Source organism: Ursus americanus, chromosome 8, assembly GCF_024610735.1.
Source record: "Ursus americanus isolate L20-20 chromosome 8, mUrsAme1.1.p, whole genome shotgun sequence".
NCBI classification, from domain to species: Eukaryota; Metazoa; Chordata; class Mammalia; order Carnivora; family Ursidae; genus Ursus; species Ursus americanus.
This window is the reverse complement of record NC_142134.1, coordinates 80397613-80414711: the sequence shown is the minus strand read 5'-3', so window position 1 is coordinate 80414711 and position 17099 is coordinate 80397613. Positions and strand designations below refer to the sequence as shown.

Here is a 17099-nt window from a genome sequence, read left to right as displayed (position 1 = left end):
TCCTCAGGGACGCGGCGTCCCAAAGGGCAAGGAGAGGAACTGTCTCTGATTCAGGAAGCGAGGCCGGTGCCACGTGGTCTGGAATTTTCTCTGGGTTTAGAGGGCATGACTGGGACACCGGCAAGATCCGAGTGTGGTCTGCAGAGCGCGGTTTGGCAGCAGGGTCGTGTCCTGCTCGAGGGGACGCAGGGGGGGCCCCGGTGTCGGGGACGCGCCCGCCGCTCACCGGGAAGGGGGCAGCATGTTACAGCCAACTCGCACGGGGGTTCATACGCGAGGAGAAAGGGGGAAACAAGGGTCACAACACGCTCACATCTGGGCGATGTGGGTGAAGAGACGACGGCAATTCTATGCTCTCCTCGCAACTTCTCCCTAAGTCTGAAATCGTGCCCATAAAAGGGGGAGAGACTCGTGGCCACCGGGTTGTTCGTTAAGCAAAGGATGAGAACGCAGGGTCTGGAATAGGACGGATGTCCAGTCAACACGTGCTGAGCGAGCAAGGTCGTTAGGCTTTCTCCACCCGCCCCGTCACCCTGGTGGCAGGGAGGGGACGGACGAGCTCATCCAACAGCCATCCCAGCTCAGACCCTGGGCAAGGTCAGGGTGGGTTTAAGTCACGCAGACCCCAGCCGTCTATGCAGAAGTTGTGGTCTGCCCTGGACGTGACGGGAAGCGTCTAGACTGAGGGTCCCCAGATGGCGTTCCAGGAACACCAGCTGCTAGGGCTGAGAGAGGGTCCTGAAGGTGAAGTCAGGGCAGAAACACGTTCAAACAGGAAAAGAAGGTCAGGCTTCTCAGCACCCTCCTGGTGGGGGGCATCCCCGCGGACCGCCGGTCAGGCATGTGGGGGGCGTCCCCACCTCGCGGGAGCTCTGCCGATTTGGTGACAGAACACTGGGAGGGAACACACTTTGGGAAACGCTGGTCAGCTCCCGGCCAGCCAGCTCCCGGCCACTCCTGACAGCAGGCGCAACAGACTTTAAACTCGCAACGCCAAAGCGGCCTCGGAGACTCAGTCTGGGAGGTGCTGGTCTGTGAATGACCCGGGATGTCAGGGCCAGGGGGTTCCCTGCAGACGTGTGTGGGAGGCCAGGCCCAGGGGCCCAGGGACTGACCCAGAGAAGGCCTTTCCATACACCCACCTTCTCCGGGCTCCCTCACTGAGGTCTTCACAACGGAAGCTCAAGGCCAGAACAGAAAGGCCCCAAAGGATGCGCACAGCTGTGCCCGCAGACCGCTCTCCCGGGACACCCTGCTGCCTCCCGGGGCCACACAGTGGGGATGCTCCGAATTCCCCAGATGGGGCGGGCATGTCATCAGCAGGTCTAGGGGGTCCCACAGGGAGAGAAGCACACCCAAGGATGAGCCATTGGATATGGGACTTGGGGGCCAGTGAGAGCCCCCAGGAAAATGGGAGGGCCAGGATGGGGCGATGTCTCACGCAGGGGTGCACATGTCCACAGAGTCGTTCCTGAAGGAGAACAGACCTGCACGGCTGGACCCGAGGTGCTCTGACGGCAAGTGGCGCGGCCTCTGACATGGGCAGTCTCCAGGGTCTGGGTCATGGGGGGGCCTTGAAGGCCAGGCCCAGGGTCTGCGAAGGGCTTTGTGAAAGGGAGTGGCATGGTGCGCAGGGGTGAATGGTGTCCCTCAAATTCATCCAAGGTCCTCCTAGAACCTCAGGTGACCTTATTCAATAAAGGGTCTTTGCAGATGTAATTAGTTAGGACGAAGTCACACTGGAGTAGGTGGGCCCTAATCCAATGACTGGTGTCCTTCTAGGAAGAGGGACCCACGGACCCAAGGGGACAGGGGTGGGGGGGCACATGAGGACAGAGCAGAGACTGGGGTGACGCGGCCCCAAGCCCAGGAACACCCCTCTGCTGGCACCTCCTGGAAAGTGTGGCTCCGTGACGCATGATCTGGGACTTGTGGCCTCGAGAACTGGGACAGAAATGCCCCCCTGCTCTTCTCAGTCCCTGGCGGGTGGCGCTTTGTCACATCAGTCCCCGGACCACACTGGATTTCAGGGAACAGCCCCTGCCCGGCTGCACGTGGTGAAGAACACGGGGGTCCAGACAGGAAGCTGACGCCAGCCTCCGGGGATGAGGGAACCAGGCCCGGACAGTGGCCGGGGGGAGGGGCAGGGAAAGGAGCACCGTCCAGAACCACAGCCAGGCTTGTCACCGGGGCATCAGCCAAGGTCGAGGGTGCCAGGCTCCCCATGGGGTGGAAGGGCAGGCTTGGGACAGGACAGGGCCTCAGCCACTCACTCAGACACTTGGCCCTGCACACTGACGAGACTCGTCCGCACAAACCCGACCTGGCCCGAGGCCGTGTGCCGGCCCAGGCACCAGGGCAGGCCGGGCACCTGGGCGCCCAGGATCTCGATGACATCGCCGCTTCGGAACGTCATCTCTTCAGGCCCGGATCCCTGGTAGTCTGCCACCGCCGTGGCCAGGCCTGTGGCTACAGAAGGGAGGTCAGACGGTCAACGCTGGGGGCAGACCCAGGGGGACCCTCCGCCAGGAACAGGTGGTCAGGGTTGCAATGAAGTGTGGCCAATGCACCCAAGAGGCTGGGCCTTTCGTGGTGCCCTGAGGGGCACTTAACCTGGCACTGAGGAGGAGAAACTGAGGCCCAGGGCCGTCCACCTCCACGGCCAGGGATCTCTCCTCTGTCCCACCCTGGCAAGGCCAGGCTGGGGCCCGCCCAGGGCAGACGCAGCTGTAAACACAGGTCCTTCCCATGGGGCCTTATATTCACTGAGCAGGTGCACGAGGCCATCCCTGCAGCAACCAGCTCGGGGCAGAGCAGAGAGCACTGATCCAGGAGCCCAAGCCAAAGGCTCATGCTGTCTTTTCAAGAGAAGACCTAAGAACTAAGCCTCAAGAGCCTCCATTAGTGCCTAGCCCCCCCGCAAGGGCCCCGCGGCGCACTGACTGTGTGGCCAGAGAAAGCCTTGCTTGATGGACGGTCTGTGAGGGCAACACTTGGGCTGTGCCTTGGCTATCGCAGCAGGAAGTGGAGAGGATTCTAGCTACCTCCTCTGGCTCGGGGAGGATTCAGGATGAGCACAGAAGCTTCCAGAATGCTGGTGCCCACCCCACTTTGCCCACCTCTTTCCTAGGGAAGAAAGGCCAGTGGAAGTATTTACCCATCAGTGGGATGTCCGACGTCACAGGTCCACTCACGGAGTTGTCGATGGGGTCCCAGGGGACCCGAAGAGCCCACCTGGAGTGGAATGAGAGAGGATTTCAGGTGTGGGGCAAGTTCAAACTGAGTCAACTAGACAGGTCACCAGCGCCCAGGAACCCAAGCAAATTCCACCACCTGCCTGACTCCACACACACACACACACACACACACACACACACACACACACACACAAACACACACACGCACACACGGGGGTGGCCTTCAGGCCTGGCATGTGGCACAGCCCATAGGGAGCCCCATGCTGCTCAGCCCAGGTGCCTCCTGCCCTGCCCCAGGCTGGCATTCCGGGAGATCTCCCTCCATTTGCTCAGGACAGAAGCTAATCCACTGCCTGTTAGTTCACAGATTCTGAAGGTCATCAAACTTCTCTCTTTGCTTTGGCTGCCAGGAAGCTCTAAGCCCAGTTAACACCCCACATTCAGCACATGAGCAGGAACTTACATGCAACCCGCCCTCGCCTTCCGCAGGCTTTATCTGCCTTGTGCCTCCTTACTGTGGGTACACATTATGCAGCTAGCTCCCTCAAAAGCTTTCCAGAACAAGCCAGAGTAGGGGCGCCTGGGGGGGCTCCATTGGTTAAGTGGCTGACTCTTGATCTCAGGGTCATAAGATCAAGCCTGCGCTGGGCTCCACGCTGGGCACGGAGCTTCCTACTTCGAGTAGTAAGGAGCCAGAACATGAAGCAGGAGCTCGACGCCGCACCCCTGCCCGGGCAGCCCTGCCGGGCAACGTCAGCATCCTCTTGCAGACGCAGCTCCAAGCTGGCCTGACCTGCCACCGCCGCACATTGGAAGCAGCAGAACAGGGTCACGCGCGGGTCCGTCAGGGGCCCCGTCCACCTCCTCTGCCCTGCAGGTGGGCCAGGGCCTGGGGGGTCTCTGAGAGGCCTGACAACACGTGGGACGGGCAGGAAGCAGAGAAACAAAGGTCGGTACCTACTGATGAAATGGAATCAAAGTTTCTGGAGCGGCCGCTGCTGCCACCTCCTCGGACAACGTGCCGGGGCCAGGAGCAGGAGAGCCCACTGCCGGGGCTGCCTCTCCCTGGGGGACCCCCGAGGCACGCCTGAGGGCCTGGGGGCCGCTCGCTGCACCCCGGGGGCTGCTCTTCACTCGCACACGGTGGTCAGGACACAGGACGAAGAAAGGACCTTTAAAGTGACCGAGAGTGTCCTTCAGTGTGGCTGGATGCTCTGCCGGGGGACCCCCCCGCCCCGGCCTGCCAGGTGACGTGTGTGAAGGCAGTCCTGCAGGGTCTCTGTGGCCCCGGGCTCTGCTCAGAACCGCTCTGTGCGCCTCACTCAGCCTCAGGCCCTCAGGGCCTCAGTTTCCCTGTCTGAGGGGCCCAACCTGTGATCCCAGGGCTCCTGTCTGCTGGGACCACCCCGGGGAGCCTGGCCTCCTCTCCTCTGCTCTGAGGCCAGGGTAAGAAAGGCAGCTGTGGGTTCCATTTGCTGCAGACTCGCACGCGGTGATGAGGCCACCTTGGCACTCAGAGCAGTATCACGTCAGGACCTCGGGGTGGGGTGCTGCTTGCAGAACCCCTTCATGGTTATTTCTTGGGGGCCCGACCAGGTCGTAAGAGCAAAGTGACAGGGCCCGGGCATTTCACGGCCAGGGTCCCCCCAAGTACTCCTCCCTGCGTGAGGCCCCTGTCAGTCTCACCACGCATGCCAGAGCCTCCAGGGCCCTCCTCCCCCACCTGTCCCCAGCACAGCGTGGAGCTGGCCGATGTCACCATCACCACGCAGCGCTCACCTTCCTGGGCGAGAAGGCTCTCGTGCGTCAGCATCAAGGCCTGCTGGTCCACGTGGACTTGAACGGCTGTCTCCTCGTCCTCGCTGGGCGAGAGCAGCCAGAAGGCCTGGTCCACGAGCAGGTTTTCCAGGCAGTGATGAGTGAAGCCTGGGGGCCAGACAGGCCGGGTCACCAATGGGCTCCAAAGGGAGGCAGGGATGCCTTCACGGCCCGGCACTGGGGGAGCCCTGTCCTGCCTCAGGGACTTGCGGCCCCGTCTACAACCCAGACAGGCCCCAGGGCTAACGGCCTAGGCTACGCGTGGACCGGCCATGACCACGGGCAACACCCTGGACTTCCCTGTGCCCTGGCGAGTTTGGACGAGGACAAGTCACTTGAATGACCCTCAGTCTCCTCATCCAGGAGACGGGACAAGAGCATTCAAGGAGAGCACGTGCGCTGGGGCTGGCACAGGCCCCCATAAGAGGCTCAAGACACCGTCACTCTTGTTTCCCACTCTCTCAGCCCTCAGACCCAGGTGACAGAGCACGGCTCCCCAGAGGACGCCGCCGGACCCCACAGACGCCTCCCAATGGATGGGGGTGCTTTACAAAGGGAGCTCTCTGTTGGGGCTGGAAATAAGCCGGTCTGCGCTCAGCCTCCCTCGGGGTCTGGCCGCGCAAAGCTCCACATGCAGCATGGCGCGGGAAGGAACGCGGAAGGCGGCCTGCGTCTCGGCACAGACCCTGCGCCTCTGTGCCCCCGTCACACTGTCTCTCCCTGAGAGCGGATGGGCACTAACTGCCGAGTCCTGCTGCACCGGGGCCTGTGGGCGGTCCTGCTCTGAAGTCTGATTTATGACATTAAGTGCTCGGTGTGGGCAAGTGTCCTGTAAGGGGAGTGCCCACAACCAGCTCTGGGACAGGCGCTTTACCAAGAGCATGGTAGGTGGAGAACTTCCAGATTTCCTCGAAAGTCTTAAAGGTCACCACGATCCGATCCTGGTCACTGTGGATAGACAGCAGCCTGGCCGACAGCTCCTGTAGGGACGAAACAGTCCGGGGCAGGGTGATTAGGCCTCTGACCGCCGCACGACAGAAACATTGTGCACAAGTGACCCAGGCAGGGAAGGAAGCACAGAGCTGATGCCTTACAGCCCGAGGCTGGGGCTGTCAAGCCGTGGCTCCCCAGTGCCAGCGCGAAGCCCTGCCTCCTCCCAGAGCCCCCGCGGGCTCCATGCTTTGGCCCCACCCGCTGCGGCAGCAGGTCCCCGCCCAGGCGGGGCTCTCAGCCCTGCGCAGCCCAACCTTGCCTCCCAGCCCTTCCCGCAGCAGGTATCTGTGCTAACTGCGGCACCCCCTCTCCTCTCCCATCCCATGAACGCTCCGCATGGGGATCGGGCATGACCGGAACACCAGCACTTGTACGGCACGGGGTACGTGAGCTGGGGAAGGGGTGCTCCTCTAGGCTCCGCTGGGCAGACTGAAAACTGAGGCCACGTTTCTTATCCGGGGTCTGACCCTCAGTACGTGGCACGGCTGGGATTCAGCCCCTTGCCTGCTTCACCCAGGGCGACCCCACGGCGGAGCACCGGCGGGCACTCCCGTGCCGTTTGCAGGATCCACACCTTGGGTCTGTGGGGTGACAAGTAAGCACCCCGACAGGTGGCTGAGGGAGCTGGGTTCGCAGAGGCGAAGGTCAGGTGGGCTGACTGCAAGGTCACCTAGTGGCTGCCCAGCCCTAAGCCCCAGGACCTCTGTCATGGAGAGATCACCCTGCCCAGCCCCCTCTTCGGCCACCGTCCTGCCGTAGCGTCCACTGTGCAGAGGGCACCAGGGGCCCGGCTCCGTCGTAAGAACAAGATCAGCACCCACCGGTCCCTCCCACTGCCATGACACAGACTAAGAATCTCGGCAGGGTGGGCAGCACGGAGAAAGGGATGGGACACTGGGACACCGTGGGCCACGTGTGGCTGGACTGCCGGTGTGACCGGTGGCTCCCTGACCCAGACATCCAGGAGAAGAGACAGGGACAAGACACAGTGCCACCACACGGTGAGTTCCAGGGACGTCCTCCCCTCTTGTGGCCTTGGCCCCTCAGGGACAGAGGCCTGGGCACCAAGGGCCTTCCTCCTAGGTCCACCCCTGTCCTCTGTCCCTGTTCTCAGGCTTGGAGCCCCTGTACCTTTGCTCAGATAGGCTGGTTACACCCACCTCCCTGGGCCCCCCGAGAAGCCAGGCTCACCCCCAGTGCACGGGCCACCTCCCGGCTGTCATTTTCCAGCAGGCGGAGCTGGCTTCTCACGGTCTGCTGCAGGCTGGGGTCCGGCAGCCCCGTCTTCCTCCGCACGGCCAGTAGCTGCAAGGTCAGGTCTGGGAGGGACAGCACGGAGCCAGCACTCAGCAAAGTCACCAGAGTTACCGCAACCTCCTGCCCCGACCCCTCCCCCCCGCCCGAGCTCCAGACAGGGGCATTCAAGCTCCCACAGACACCCACAGGCGTCCCAGGACTCACCATCCTGTCCCCTAAACCGACCCCTCCCCCTCGTTCCCATTTCCCAAAGGGCCCCCAGCCCGCTCCCGGCTCAGACCGAGGACACCTCCCTGCGCCACACAGCCCCCGGTCCACCGGTGAACTGCAAAACCAGGCCAAACCCACCGTGCCCCTCCTCCCGGTGGCCCCGGTCCCATAGGTCTCCCCGGGGCAGCTGTCCGGCCCCGGGCCCTCCCTCCAGGCAGTCCTCCCGTCTGCAGAGAGCCAGGGGGTCCCCTTACAGTGAGCTCCGGCTGGCTGCACGCCCCGCTCTCAACCCTCCCAGGTTGCCTCCAGCCACATGGAGCCCTTGAGCTCTGGAAATGTGGCCAGTGTCACTGTGGCAACCAGATTTTTCAATTTATCTAAGTTCAATGTACACATAAATTGTGTGGCTCCCGTATTGGACAGCGCGACTGCAGGCTTTTCCTCCTCGGGGAGAGTAAGATGCAAGCCCTTTGCACCTTCCCACCAGCACAGCCGGGAGCCTCTGGCCCTGCTCCCCGCCCATCACCTCTTCTCTCCCTCCCCTCTAGCCTGGGGCCTCTCTGCTGCCCCAGCACAACAAAGCATGCCCAAACCCTGCCCCAGGGCCTTTGCACTCACCACATCCTCCCCCCCGGAGCACTCTCTCCCAGACCAAATCCTGGCCTGCCTGACAGGCTGCCTTATAATTCAGATCTCCACTTAAATGCCCCCTGTCGGCCCCCACCCCTGCCCCACTAAGAGGCCTCCCAACAGTGCTCCTGAGAGCCCCAGAGCATGAGCTGCTCCAGAGGGGTGGAGGGGACATGGGAGAAGGGGGAGGAAGCAGGAGGAGGGAGAGGGGGAAGGGGGAGGAAGAAAGAGAAGAAGGGAGAGGGGGAGGGAAGCACCAGATTGGGGAGGGCAGAGGAGGGCAGCATGGGGACCTCTGGAATCTGACATCAGGCTCACTCCCCCAGCAGGAAGCATGCCCAACATTTCACAACTGGTTCTGAGATGTAACGCCTCCTACGCCCATAAGAGGCCGGGTGGCATTTTTAGACCTCAAATAATCTGCCGCTTGCTCAACACCCCCTGGTCACCGTGAGTGACCACAGGCAGCGCCGGCCCCCCGGAAGGAACGTCGGAGGACAGGTGGGTGTCAGCACAAAGTGAACTGCCAACAACACCGGGGTTTCTGTGCCGCCACCGCTGGGGGCCGGGAGTGGGGTCTCAGGGGTCGGGGGCTTCTCACCGCCCCGTCTCCCTCTGCCATCCAGGGCTTCCTCCTCTCCTCTGAGCCCTGCAGAGTCCCCTAATCCTTGGAGACCCTCTCCAGACACAGATCCCGGCCGCCTCTCCCAAGGGCCCTGCCCCTGCCTCTGCGCTCCCACAACATGGTGGGCTGGTTGGTCTGGTTTTACCATGTCCCACCTGTGACCCCTCCCCAGAGTCTCACTTCCCTGCATGTGGCCCAGCCTCTGGGGCAGTCAACTCCAGCCTTCAGGCCCCACGTGGAAATGCAGAGTCCTGGGCCCTATACCCCAGCGGGGCCGAATCAGAGCCTGGGCGCGGGACCTGGCCGTCTGCACTTCAGCACCCTCCCCACCCCCACAGCAATCCCCAAGCGGGAAGTCTGGGGGCGAGATATTCCTGAACCCGCAGGCCATGGGTCGGCTGAGGCTGGAAGAAAGGGAGCACGTCCAGGGACCCCACATTCCCTGAACCCGGCCGCACCCTGTGGCGCCCGCGGCTGTCTACCTGTGGGGTATGTGCCCATCCGGCCGGGAGGGCTCCCAGCGCCCGGCGCGGAGCTGCCAGGGGGAGGCGTGGCATCTGCAACAGAGCAGGGTTGGGGATCGAGGTTAGAACGGGCAACTCTCGGCTGTGCGGGCACAAAGCCCCCATATTTCTGGAAGAAAAGAGGTGTGTCTACGCCCCTATAAACCACTGACCCCCCGCGTTCCCTGCCTCCAGGTCACAAAAGCCCAAGGAGGGCAGAGGGGGCGCGAGGTTCTCCCTGTGCCCTAACAAGACGGCCCCAAGCTTCGAGGCGTCTGAAAACAGCACCGGCTACTGCGTTGCTGGGCTGAGTCTGGAAAGGTCTCGCTGCTAAAACCAAGGCGTCAGCAGAGCTTGAACCTCCAGGAGGCTCCGCGGGGTAGTCTGTCTCCAGCTCCCAGAGGCGCCTGCCCGCACCCGCCCGCGGCCTCGGCCAGCAGCTCTTTCTCCACCTTCTGAGCCAAGAGCCAGGCAACTTCAGTGTCTCCGATTCTGACCCTGGGCTTGTCTTCCCGTCTTAGGATTCCCACTGAACCCATCTGCAAAATCACTTCTGCTACATGTCTGGGGACGAGGACGTGGACGTGCTTGGGGGCCATAGTCCTGCTGACCACAGAGGGAAGGGGGCAGCCCAGAAGGAACCCTGGGGCTGGGGCAGACAGGGCAGCCTCCTGGTCCATCTGCACCGCTCACCAAGGGGGACACGTGCCCGCTCGGCCTCGGGAGCTGGCTCGGGTGCAGCTCACAGCCTGGCCGGATTATCGAGACACCCCAGAGTGCAGGGGCCAGAGGAGGGGACGCCCACGGGGGCCGGCACGGACGACAGGCTTTGGAACTGAGTGGCAGCTCAGGCCTCCACTGGCCAGGCAGTCGTCTGACTGCAGAACCACCGCCCATCGTGAGTCGACACCCCTGGGGCCCCCGGCCTTCCCCATCTCCCTCACACCCAGAAGGCCCAAGGCAACAGGCATGAATGTGCTCTAGCTCCCCCCATGGACCTTCTGAGGCTCTGTTTCCATCCCCCCAATGCCTCCATCGCTCACTGGTCATTCAAGTGTCTGCCGAGCATCTCCTGCGTCCACGCCCCAGACCCCACAGGTGACCCGGAGGAGGGCAGACCTGTGAGGCCAGGGGAGCCTGGGGACAGGCAGGAGCCACAGGCCATCCTGGGCACAGGGAGGGGACCAAAGACGTAGGGAGAGGGGTCCACGAGATCACGCAGGCCACCCCTCAGGTTTCCAAGTGGGGAAACTGAGGCCCCCGTCAAGCACTGGCCATGACAATCGGGAATCCACCAAGTCTCCGACGGGACCCCAGCCTTGCTTCCGGCTCAGCCTCGAGTGCCCACGGCTCTGGGCTCCTCCTCCTCCCCCCAGGAAGAGGCCCTGGCCTGGTCTTGGCTGGTCACTGGCGCCCTCCCGGTGGCCTTCTTTTGTCTCCTCAGAGGAGCGAGGGATGCCCCCTTCTGAGCAATCCCAGGGGCTTCTGTCCTGAGGACGAAGCAGGACTGTGGGCCTTCAAGGGTTTGTAACAGAGCCCTAAATTCATCGGGGGTGGGGGCAGGCATTCCAGAACTTCCTGGACCCTCCCCCTTCGCCATGCTGCCGGTTTCCTCATCACTGACACACGTGTGCTCCTGTGGACACACGGGTGGGGCCCTGGTCTCTCACACCGACTCACTGGGCACAGGATTCAGTTTCCACACACCCTCTGACCGCACAGACACCACACCGTCCGTGGGCGGCTGGACAATGGGGTGGACAGCGCTGTTTGTACTCACCGCCTCCGACCAGAGCCGTGGCCTCCTCGGGCCCTGCTCGCTCCCAGACGACCGATGAGCTCACGGCCACTCTCTGGACCTTGTGGCCGCCTCCACCGCCGCCTCCAGAGGGCGCTGCCGTGGGCCCTCTCCCCTTTGGGGCCGGCACCTCCGTGGCCGCCTCCGCTGGGCCCTCCATGCCCGGCAGCAGCCTCAGCGCCGGGGGCTCCGCATGCCCGCTGGGCGCTGTGGGAAGAGGACAGGGTGCTGGTCAGCAGTGAGGCCTCCCCGGGAACACAGCGCCTGAGAACACTGGCACAGGGGGTGGGTCAGGAGGAGGGATTGCCTCCCCTTTGCCAGCCAGGCCTCTGCACATCGTCCAGAGCTCTGCTCCTGAGTCAGTCTGCCACCGCTTCTCCCGCTACGTCGAGCCCCTGCCACAAGCTCTCCCCAAGCTCTGGGCCAGCGCTGACCCAGTGACATGGGCTGGAAGCCGTGCGGGCAGGTGGGATTCCCACCTAGGACCCCTAGGAAGCAGCTCAGAGCCTGACGCATCGTGGCTACGCGAACATTCCTGCCAACACCGGACAAATGTGGGGAGCAGAGCAGAAGTCCTCGGGGGACACCCTGGCGCCTTGGATGTGAGCAAGCCCACCACACGTCCCGTCCAGCTAGGGCCGGAACAGAGCCTCCTGGAGACACCCATCTAGTTCCGTTTCCCACAAGTGCCAGCTCGCTGTGATCTGGTCTCGGGTTCCCAGGAGATCCTGTTGCTCCCTGTAACACCCCATCAGGCTTGGGCTGGTTCAGGGGGCTCTGCCTTGCCCACCGGAAGAGGCCGGGGCTCCAGCAGGACCCCCGGAACGCCGTCCCATCCCATGGGTCAGGAAGTGGGCTGGGTTCCAGGCCGCCCAGGGAGGGAAGGAAGCAGGTGGTGGACGGCGGGGAAGGAGGAAGTGGCAGAGGCAGAACGAAGCGGAACGGGAGACGGCTCCCCAGGCTGGGGTGCCCTCGGGCCAAGAGCGGTCATTATGCCTCACTCCTTCCTGGGGTCAGAGACGAGAGGCCGTTACAGATGGACAGACCGTGCTCCTGGGCTTGTGGCTTTGTCACCAATCAGGACACAGAAGAACACAGAGTCCCCCTTTCAGATGGGACACATGGGGTGGCAGGAGGGGCGGGCCGAGGGGGCAGACCCCCTGCTGTGGCCACAGGAATGGGACCAGCCTCAGGAAACAGAGGGGACGACGAATGGCCGGGCTCACACAGAAAGCTTCCAAGAGCGTTGCCAGCTCGCACGAGCAAAGGAACGCCCTCATTTCGGACCTCCCTGAGCCCTGATCCTGAGCTCTGAGATTTCAAACCAATCCCAGAACAGGCCGGTGGGAATTCCCTCTGCACGGAGCACACAGAGACAGGAAGTCACCCCCCCTCGCCCCCTCTCCGGACAACAGTGCCAACCAAGAAGCAAGCCAGGCTTCCTCCAGGCCCACCCCCTTTCCTGGTGGGTGCTGGGGAGCAGGGAGTCCACGGCAGACAGAGCTCAGGGGCAGCCATGTGGAGCTCGGAGCCCGGACGGCCCCACCAGCCCCTGGTGCTGTTCCCACGGACCCAGGTCCCCAGAGAGCCTCAGACACACCACCTACATGCACCGCTGCTAGTCCCAGGGCGAGTTCCCTGACGAGCAACACTGGAGGAGAGGGGAAGGAGCTGGGCAGTCAGCAGGCCCCTGGGGCAGTGTGTACTGTGTGCAGAGGGGCTGACAGGTGGCCATACACATTGCCAACAGCACGGTGGGGCAGAGCCAGAGAAGCCAGACGCCAAGGTCACCTCTGTCCTCCGGTCCCCAAAGCCTCCGTGCACTGGACCCCAGCAGGCGTCCCAGGGGCACCGCTCAGCCTGTGGTACAGGCAGCCAGTTCACCTCCCAGTTTCCCTGGACAGGGGCTCAGGGGAACCTCGGGCCAAGGGGCTTCGCCCAGCTGCTGCGCCCTCAGACCCTCCCCTTAAATGTCTAGAGTCATCACTTCCGGGGATTGGCAAGGCCTGCTTTTCAGCCCATCGCAAGCCAGGACTGCTTCTACAATCCAAATGAAAAAGACAAGACAGAGAAAGAAAGGCGGGAGCGGCCCTGGGAGCTGCAGAAGCAGCCCCCCGTGTTTCTGGCAGGAATTACTCTGGTGCCCCTCCCGTGGCCTTGGTGCCAGACAGCCCCTCACTACAGAGAAACGGGGGCGAAGTGGGCTGTCTGCCCCTCCAGAGGGACCCACAAGCCGCCAGCAGCCCAAGGCCGACAAGGCTTGCAGAAGTGATGTCTCCAGGAGCCCCTAACCCCCCACCCCCAACTGGGACCCGAGTCCCACCTGGAACCTCCCCTGAGGGTCAGGGGCACAGCCTGGCGGGTGGGGGGAAGGAGGCACCTGACCCCAAGGAGCACGAAGGGTACCCCGCACGCGGCTCGGCTAGGCAGCCCCTCTCCTCTCCAGCGGAGCCGCCCGGCCCGAGGAGGAGCGGGCAGGCAGGGGCTGCTCCCTGTTCTAGGTCAAGAAGCCGAGTGTGAACTGCAGATGTCCAGAACCTTCTCCTGGTCACATGGCTTACATGTCATTCAGGCCCTGGAGCCCCACACGCCCTGCTCCCTGGTCCCTGTGCCGTCCCCATCCTCGTAAAGCATGAAGACCCCCACCATCTTTCGGACACAGCTCCGTGTGCTGGCGGCCCTCCCCGGCCCCCAGCCGAGCCCCAGCCCGATGATGCTTTCCCTCCTGGCTTCCCCCATGGATCCCCGCCCTCGCAGCTCCCACACTCTGCCGGCCACAGCTGGGTGTCAGGACCAGGATGCTCAACGGCTGTGAGGCCAGCCTGCCATCTCTCTTGTCTTCCCTTCTGAAGCCCACACAGGGGTCCGAGCCTCCCACCCCACCTGGCCAGGTCACGTTCCCCCCAGCCTAGGTGCAGCAGGGGCCCCTGCAGCCGGGCATCTCGCAGGACCCTCCCGGGTCCGGGTGCGGTGGCACCTTCTCGCCCTGCCCGCCTCCGCCCTCCGGGGTTGGGACTGGCCCATCCGTGCCTGCGTCCCGGGCCCCCACGGGCCTGCTCCCTGCTGCCTCAGGGACAGCTTCCGGAGGAAAGGAAAGGCTTCCTGGGCTCAAAGACCCTCCCCCCGCCCAGTGACAGCTGTGCCGGAGCAGGCCGGGCGTCAGGGACTATCCTGTGTAGGGCTTCCTTATCCCAGCAGGAGATGAGGAAGTGGGCCAGTCTGTGCGCACAGCTCCTGTAACCAGGCCCAGTTCCGGCCTCGGACGCCGCTCCCGGACCCCGCAGCCCCCGCAGCCCCCGCAGCCCCCGCAGCCCCCGCAGCTGGGCCGGCTCCTGAGGGGCTGCTCGCCGCTCACCGTCAAGAGGAGACCCTTGCTTCCAGCCTGCACCCTCCTTGCTCAGCGTATCTAGGATGAACTCAGGGGGCGCCTGGTCAGCACCCGGCCCAGGGGAGGGGGCCTGGCGCCAGGGCACAGAGCCGTGGGGTCAGTGGGCCGGGAGAGCCCTCCACGCCTCCCGCTGTGCCCCGGAAGGGTGAGAGCAAACATGCCCGCCCCGCCAGGCGGTCGAAGGAGTAACCGACGGTGCACCAGGACTCGAGCCGGCACTTCATAAACGCGGGCTCCACAAAGGAGGCGGCGGTACCACTCCCGCCCTGAAGAGGTTTGGGGGTCTGGTCGCAGTGCTCACGGGGCTCGTCCAGAACCAATACCTTGTGGGCCCGTGGAGACCTTGTCCACTTCACCAAGAAGCACCTCCAGAGATTTGTCTGGTCACCCCTGCACTGGGGTCAACGGTGCCCCCCAGAACAGACCCGTATGCACCTGGCACCTCGGAAGGGGACCTTACTTGGAAATGGGGTCTTCGCAGCTCTGACCCGTTAGGATGAGGTCACGCCGCATGGGGGACCCTAATCCAGCGACGGTGTCTCATAGGAGGAGGGATGCAGACAGACGCGGGGAGGGCGCCACGTGACCACAGAGGCCAGACGGAGGGATGCAGCCAGGAGCCGGGGAGTGCCTGGAGCCCCAGGAGCTGGAAGAGGCAGGAAGGACCCTCCCCTGCAGCCAATTCCCATCGTCGTGAGCCCCCCAGTGTGCCGAGCCGCGGGACACTGGGTCACCTCTAACCGCCATGCCTTCTCCTTCTCTGCTGGGAGGCAGGGTCGACCTCACCCACATCACGGTATTTTGTGACAATTGGGAGCACGTAATGTCCCTTACAGGATGTGTCCTTATCACCGAGAGCGGTGCTGACCACCCGTGAACAGCCAAGGTGCGGGGCTAACCAAGCACGCCCATCTAGTCTTCCTGATGACCTGGGGGAGGGGGCGCCACGGTGCCCATTTCACAGGCTCAGCAAGCTGCTGCAGGGACTCGGCCCGGCCAGGAGCACGGACAGGATTCGAACCCAGAGGGCCCGAGTCCAGCCCTGGAGCACCTGTCCTTAACCGGCCTGCACCCTGCGTCCCACCAAGGGGTCGGCCACAGCCCCCAGCAGCAGCCAGCTCCATGAACTCCCTCCAACACTGCTTTGCCACAGACAGAGCTGGGGGGCCTGGGGCTCCTGAGGGGTCCCTGGAATCCAGGAAAGGGTCTCAGTGGTGTGCTGGGAGCACAGACCCAGTGCAGGGCCTGGCATCGCCAAGTCCTAGGTCCACATCCTCCCCTACAGCTGTCTGGCTGATGCCCCTGCATCCCCATCCAGTGGACGGAAATGAGACCCAGGGATGGTGACCTCAGAGTGGCCAGGTCAGACCTGCAGAGCCACCCTGGGGTGTCTTGTGGCACCCCCTCCCCAGGGAAGGAGCCCACTTGAAACCCCGATACTTGGACTCCCTCACTTGAAACCCCGATACTTGGACTCCCTTCTTGCTGGCTAGGCTCCAAGCCTTGTCCGGGCCCTGGCCCACGCTCGCTGAGCACCCGCAGGAAGGTGGGGTCAAGCAAGATCCCAGAAGCAAGGGGCTTCATGGGCTGGCTGCGGCGTCCTCACGGGCACCCACAGCCTTCCCGACTCCCCAGACTTCAGCTCTGCTCCCCACCGTCCCAAGATGCCAGACGAGTCTTCAAGAAAGTGAAACCTGTCGGACTAGGCTCAGATCGCACCGCGCGCGGCAAGCCCCAGCTCCGCGGCCCATGCCTGCTGGGCCAGTGCTCGTCCCGCCCGCCCTGGCGCCCCCCATACCTGCGTCCCACTCCTCAGAGGTGGCTCCCGGCCCGGCGGGGGCAGCAGGATGGCAGGCCCCACGTGGCCGCTCCCGGCCCCTCGTTGGCTGGCCCTATGGACCGTCTCAGCCAGCCAGAACAGGCGGTGGCCGCCCACGGCCAGGCCGACTGCACAGCGGCCGCCACCACCCGCTGCTTCCTGCCACACTTCCTCCCTGCGCTGCGGGGCTGGTGGAGAGAGGCAGGCCCAGTGCGCCCCGCGTTGATCGTTAGCTCCTCCCTGGCCGGGCTCCAGGCCCGGTCCCGCTTGGCCACTGTCCAGCAAACACCGCCCCCCCCCCCCGCCCCCGGCACTGAGATGGAGGCCAGGGAACACCCAGGCTCCCGCCCCGGCCCCCAGGATTGGGGAAGTGCACCAGCCGCCTGGCCCATGGCCCCACCAGCCTCAGCTCTTCTCTGTTCCTCTTCCACCAGCTGCATGCACATGCACACGCGCACACACACACACAACGTTCACACAGCACTCACACGTACACACAACACTCATACATGACACACACGTGTATACATGCCACAGACACGCACGTGTGCACACACCCATTCCTATATCACACACATACACATATATGCACACTCGCACACACGATACACTTACATGCACACTTGCACGTGTGCACAACACTCATACAGGACACGCATATGTACACACACGGTATGCACATACACGCAAACTCACACACAACACATGATACACGCACACTCACACACAACACATACGCGTGCACACACACGCACAGACCCGTGTGCACCCCCTTCTCTTCGCCAGGCTGCCCCCAGGGACAGACGGGGCTCAGACCACAGGCCCCCCCTTTGCTGACTCCCCACAGGCTCTGGGACCCAC

The 17099-nt window shown here is 63.8% G+C and overlaps 1 protein-coding gene across 5 annotated transcripts in view; it reads right to left on the bottom strand.

Moving 5' to 3' along the window:
* SH3TC1 (SH3 domain and tetratricopeptide repeats 1) overlaps window positions 1-17099 on the bottom strand; it is a 48535-nt gene that overhangs the window by 17425 nt on the left and 14011 nt on the right. For 3 of the 5 annotated variants that reach the window (XM_045777070.2, XM_045777071.2, XM_045777073.2), the window contains exons 2-9: window positions 11014-11238; window positions 9213-9287; window positions 7200-7327; window positions 5890-5995; window positions 4977-5123; window positions 4159-4369; window positions 3158-3234; window positions 2274-2469 (exon numbers count right to left, since the gene is read on the bottom strand). In XM_045777070.2, the coding sequence (XP_045633026.2) occupies window positions 2274-2469; window positions 3158-3234; window positions 4159-4369; window positions 4977-5123; window positions 5890-5995; window positions 7200-7327; window positions 9213-9287; window positions 11014-11238 (1165 nt within the window). Of the gene's footprint in view, window positions 1-2273; window positions 2470-3157; window positions 3235-4158; window positions 4370-4976; window positions 5124-5889; window positions 5996-7199; window positions 7328-9212; window positions 9288-11013; window positions 11239-16217; window positions 17088-17099 lie in introns of those variants that run through there. The other 2 variants (XM_045777072.2, XM_087864313.1) reach the window with 2 other exon arrangements.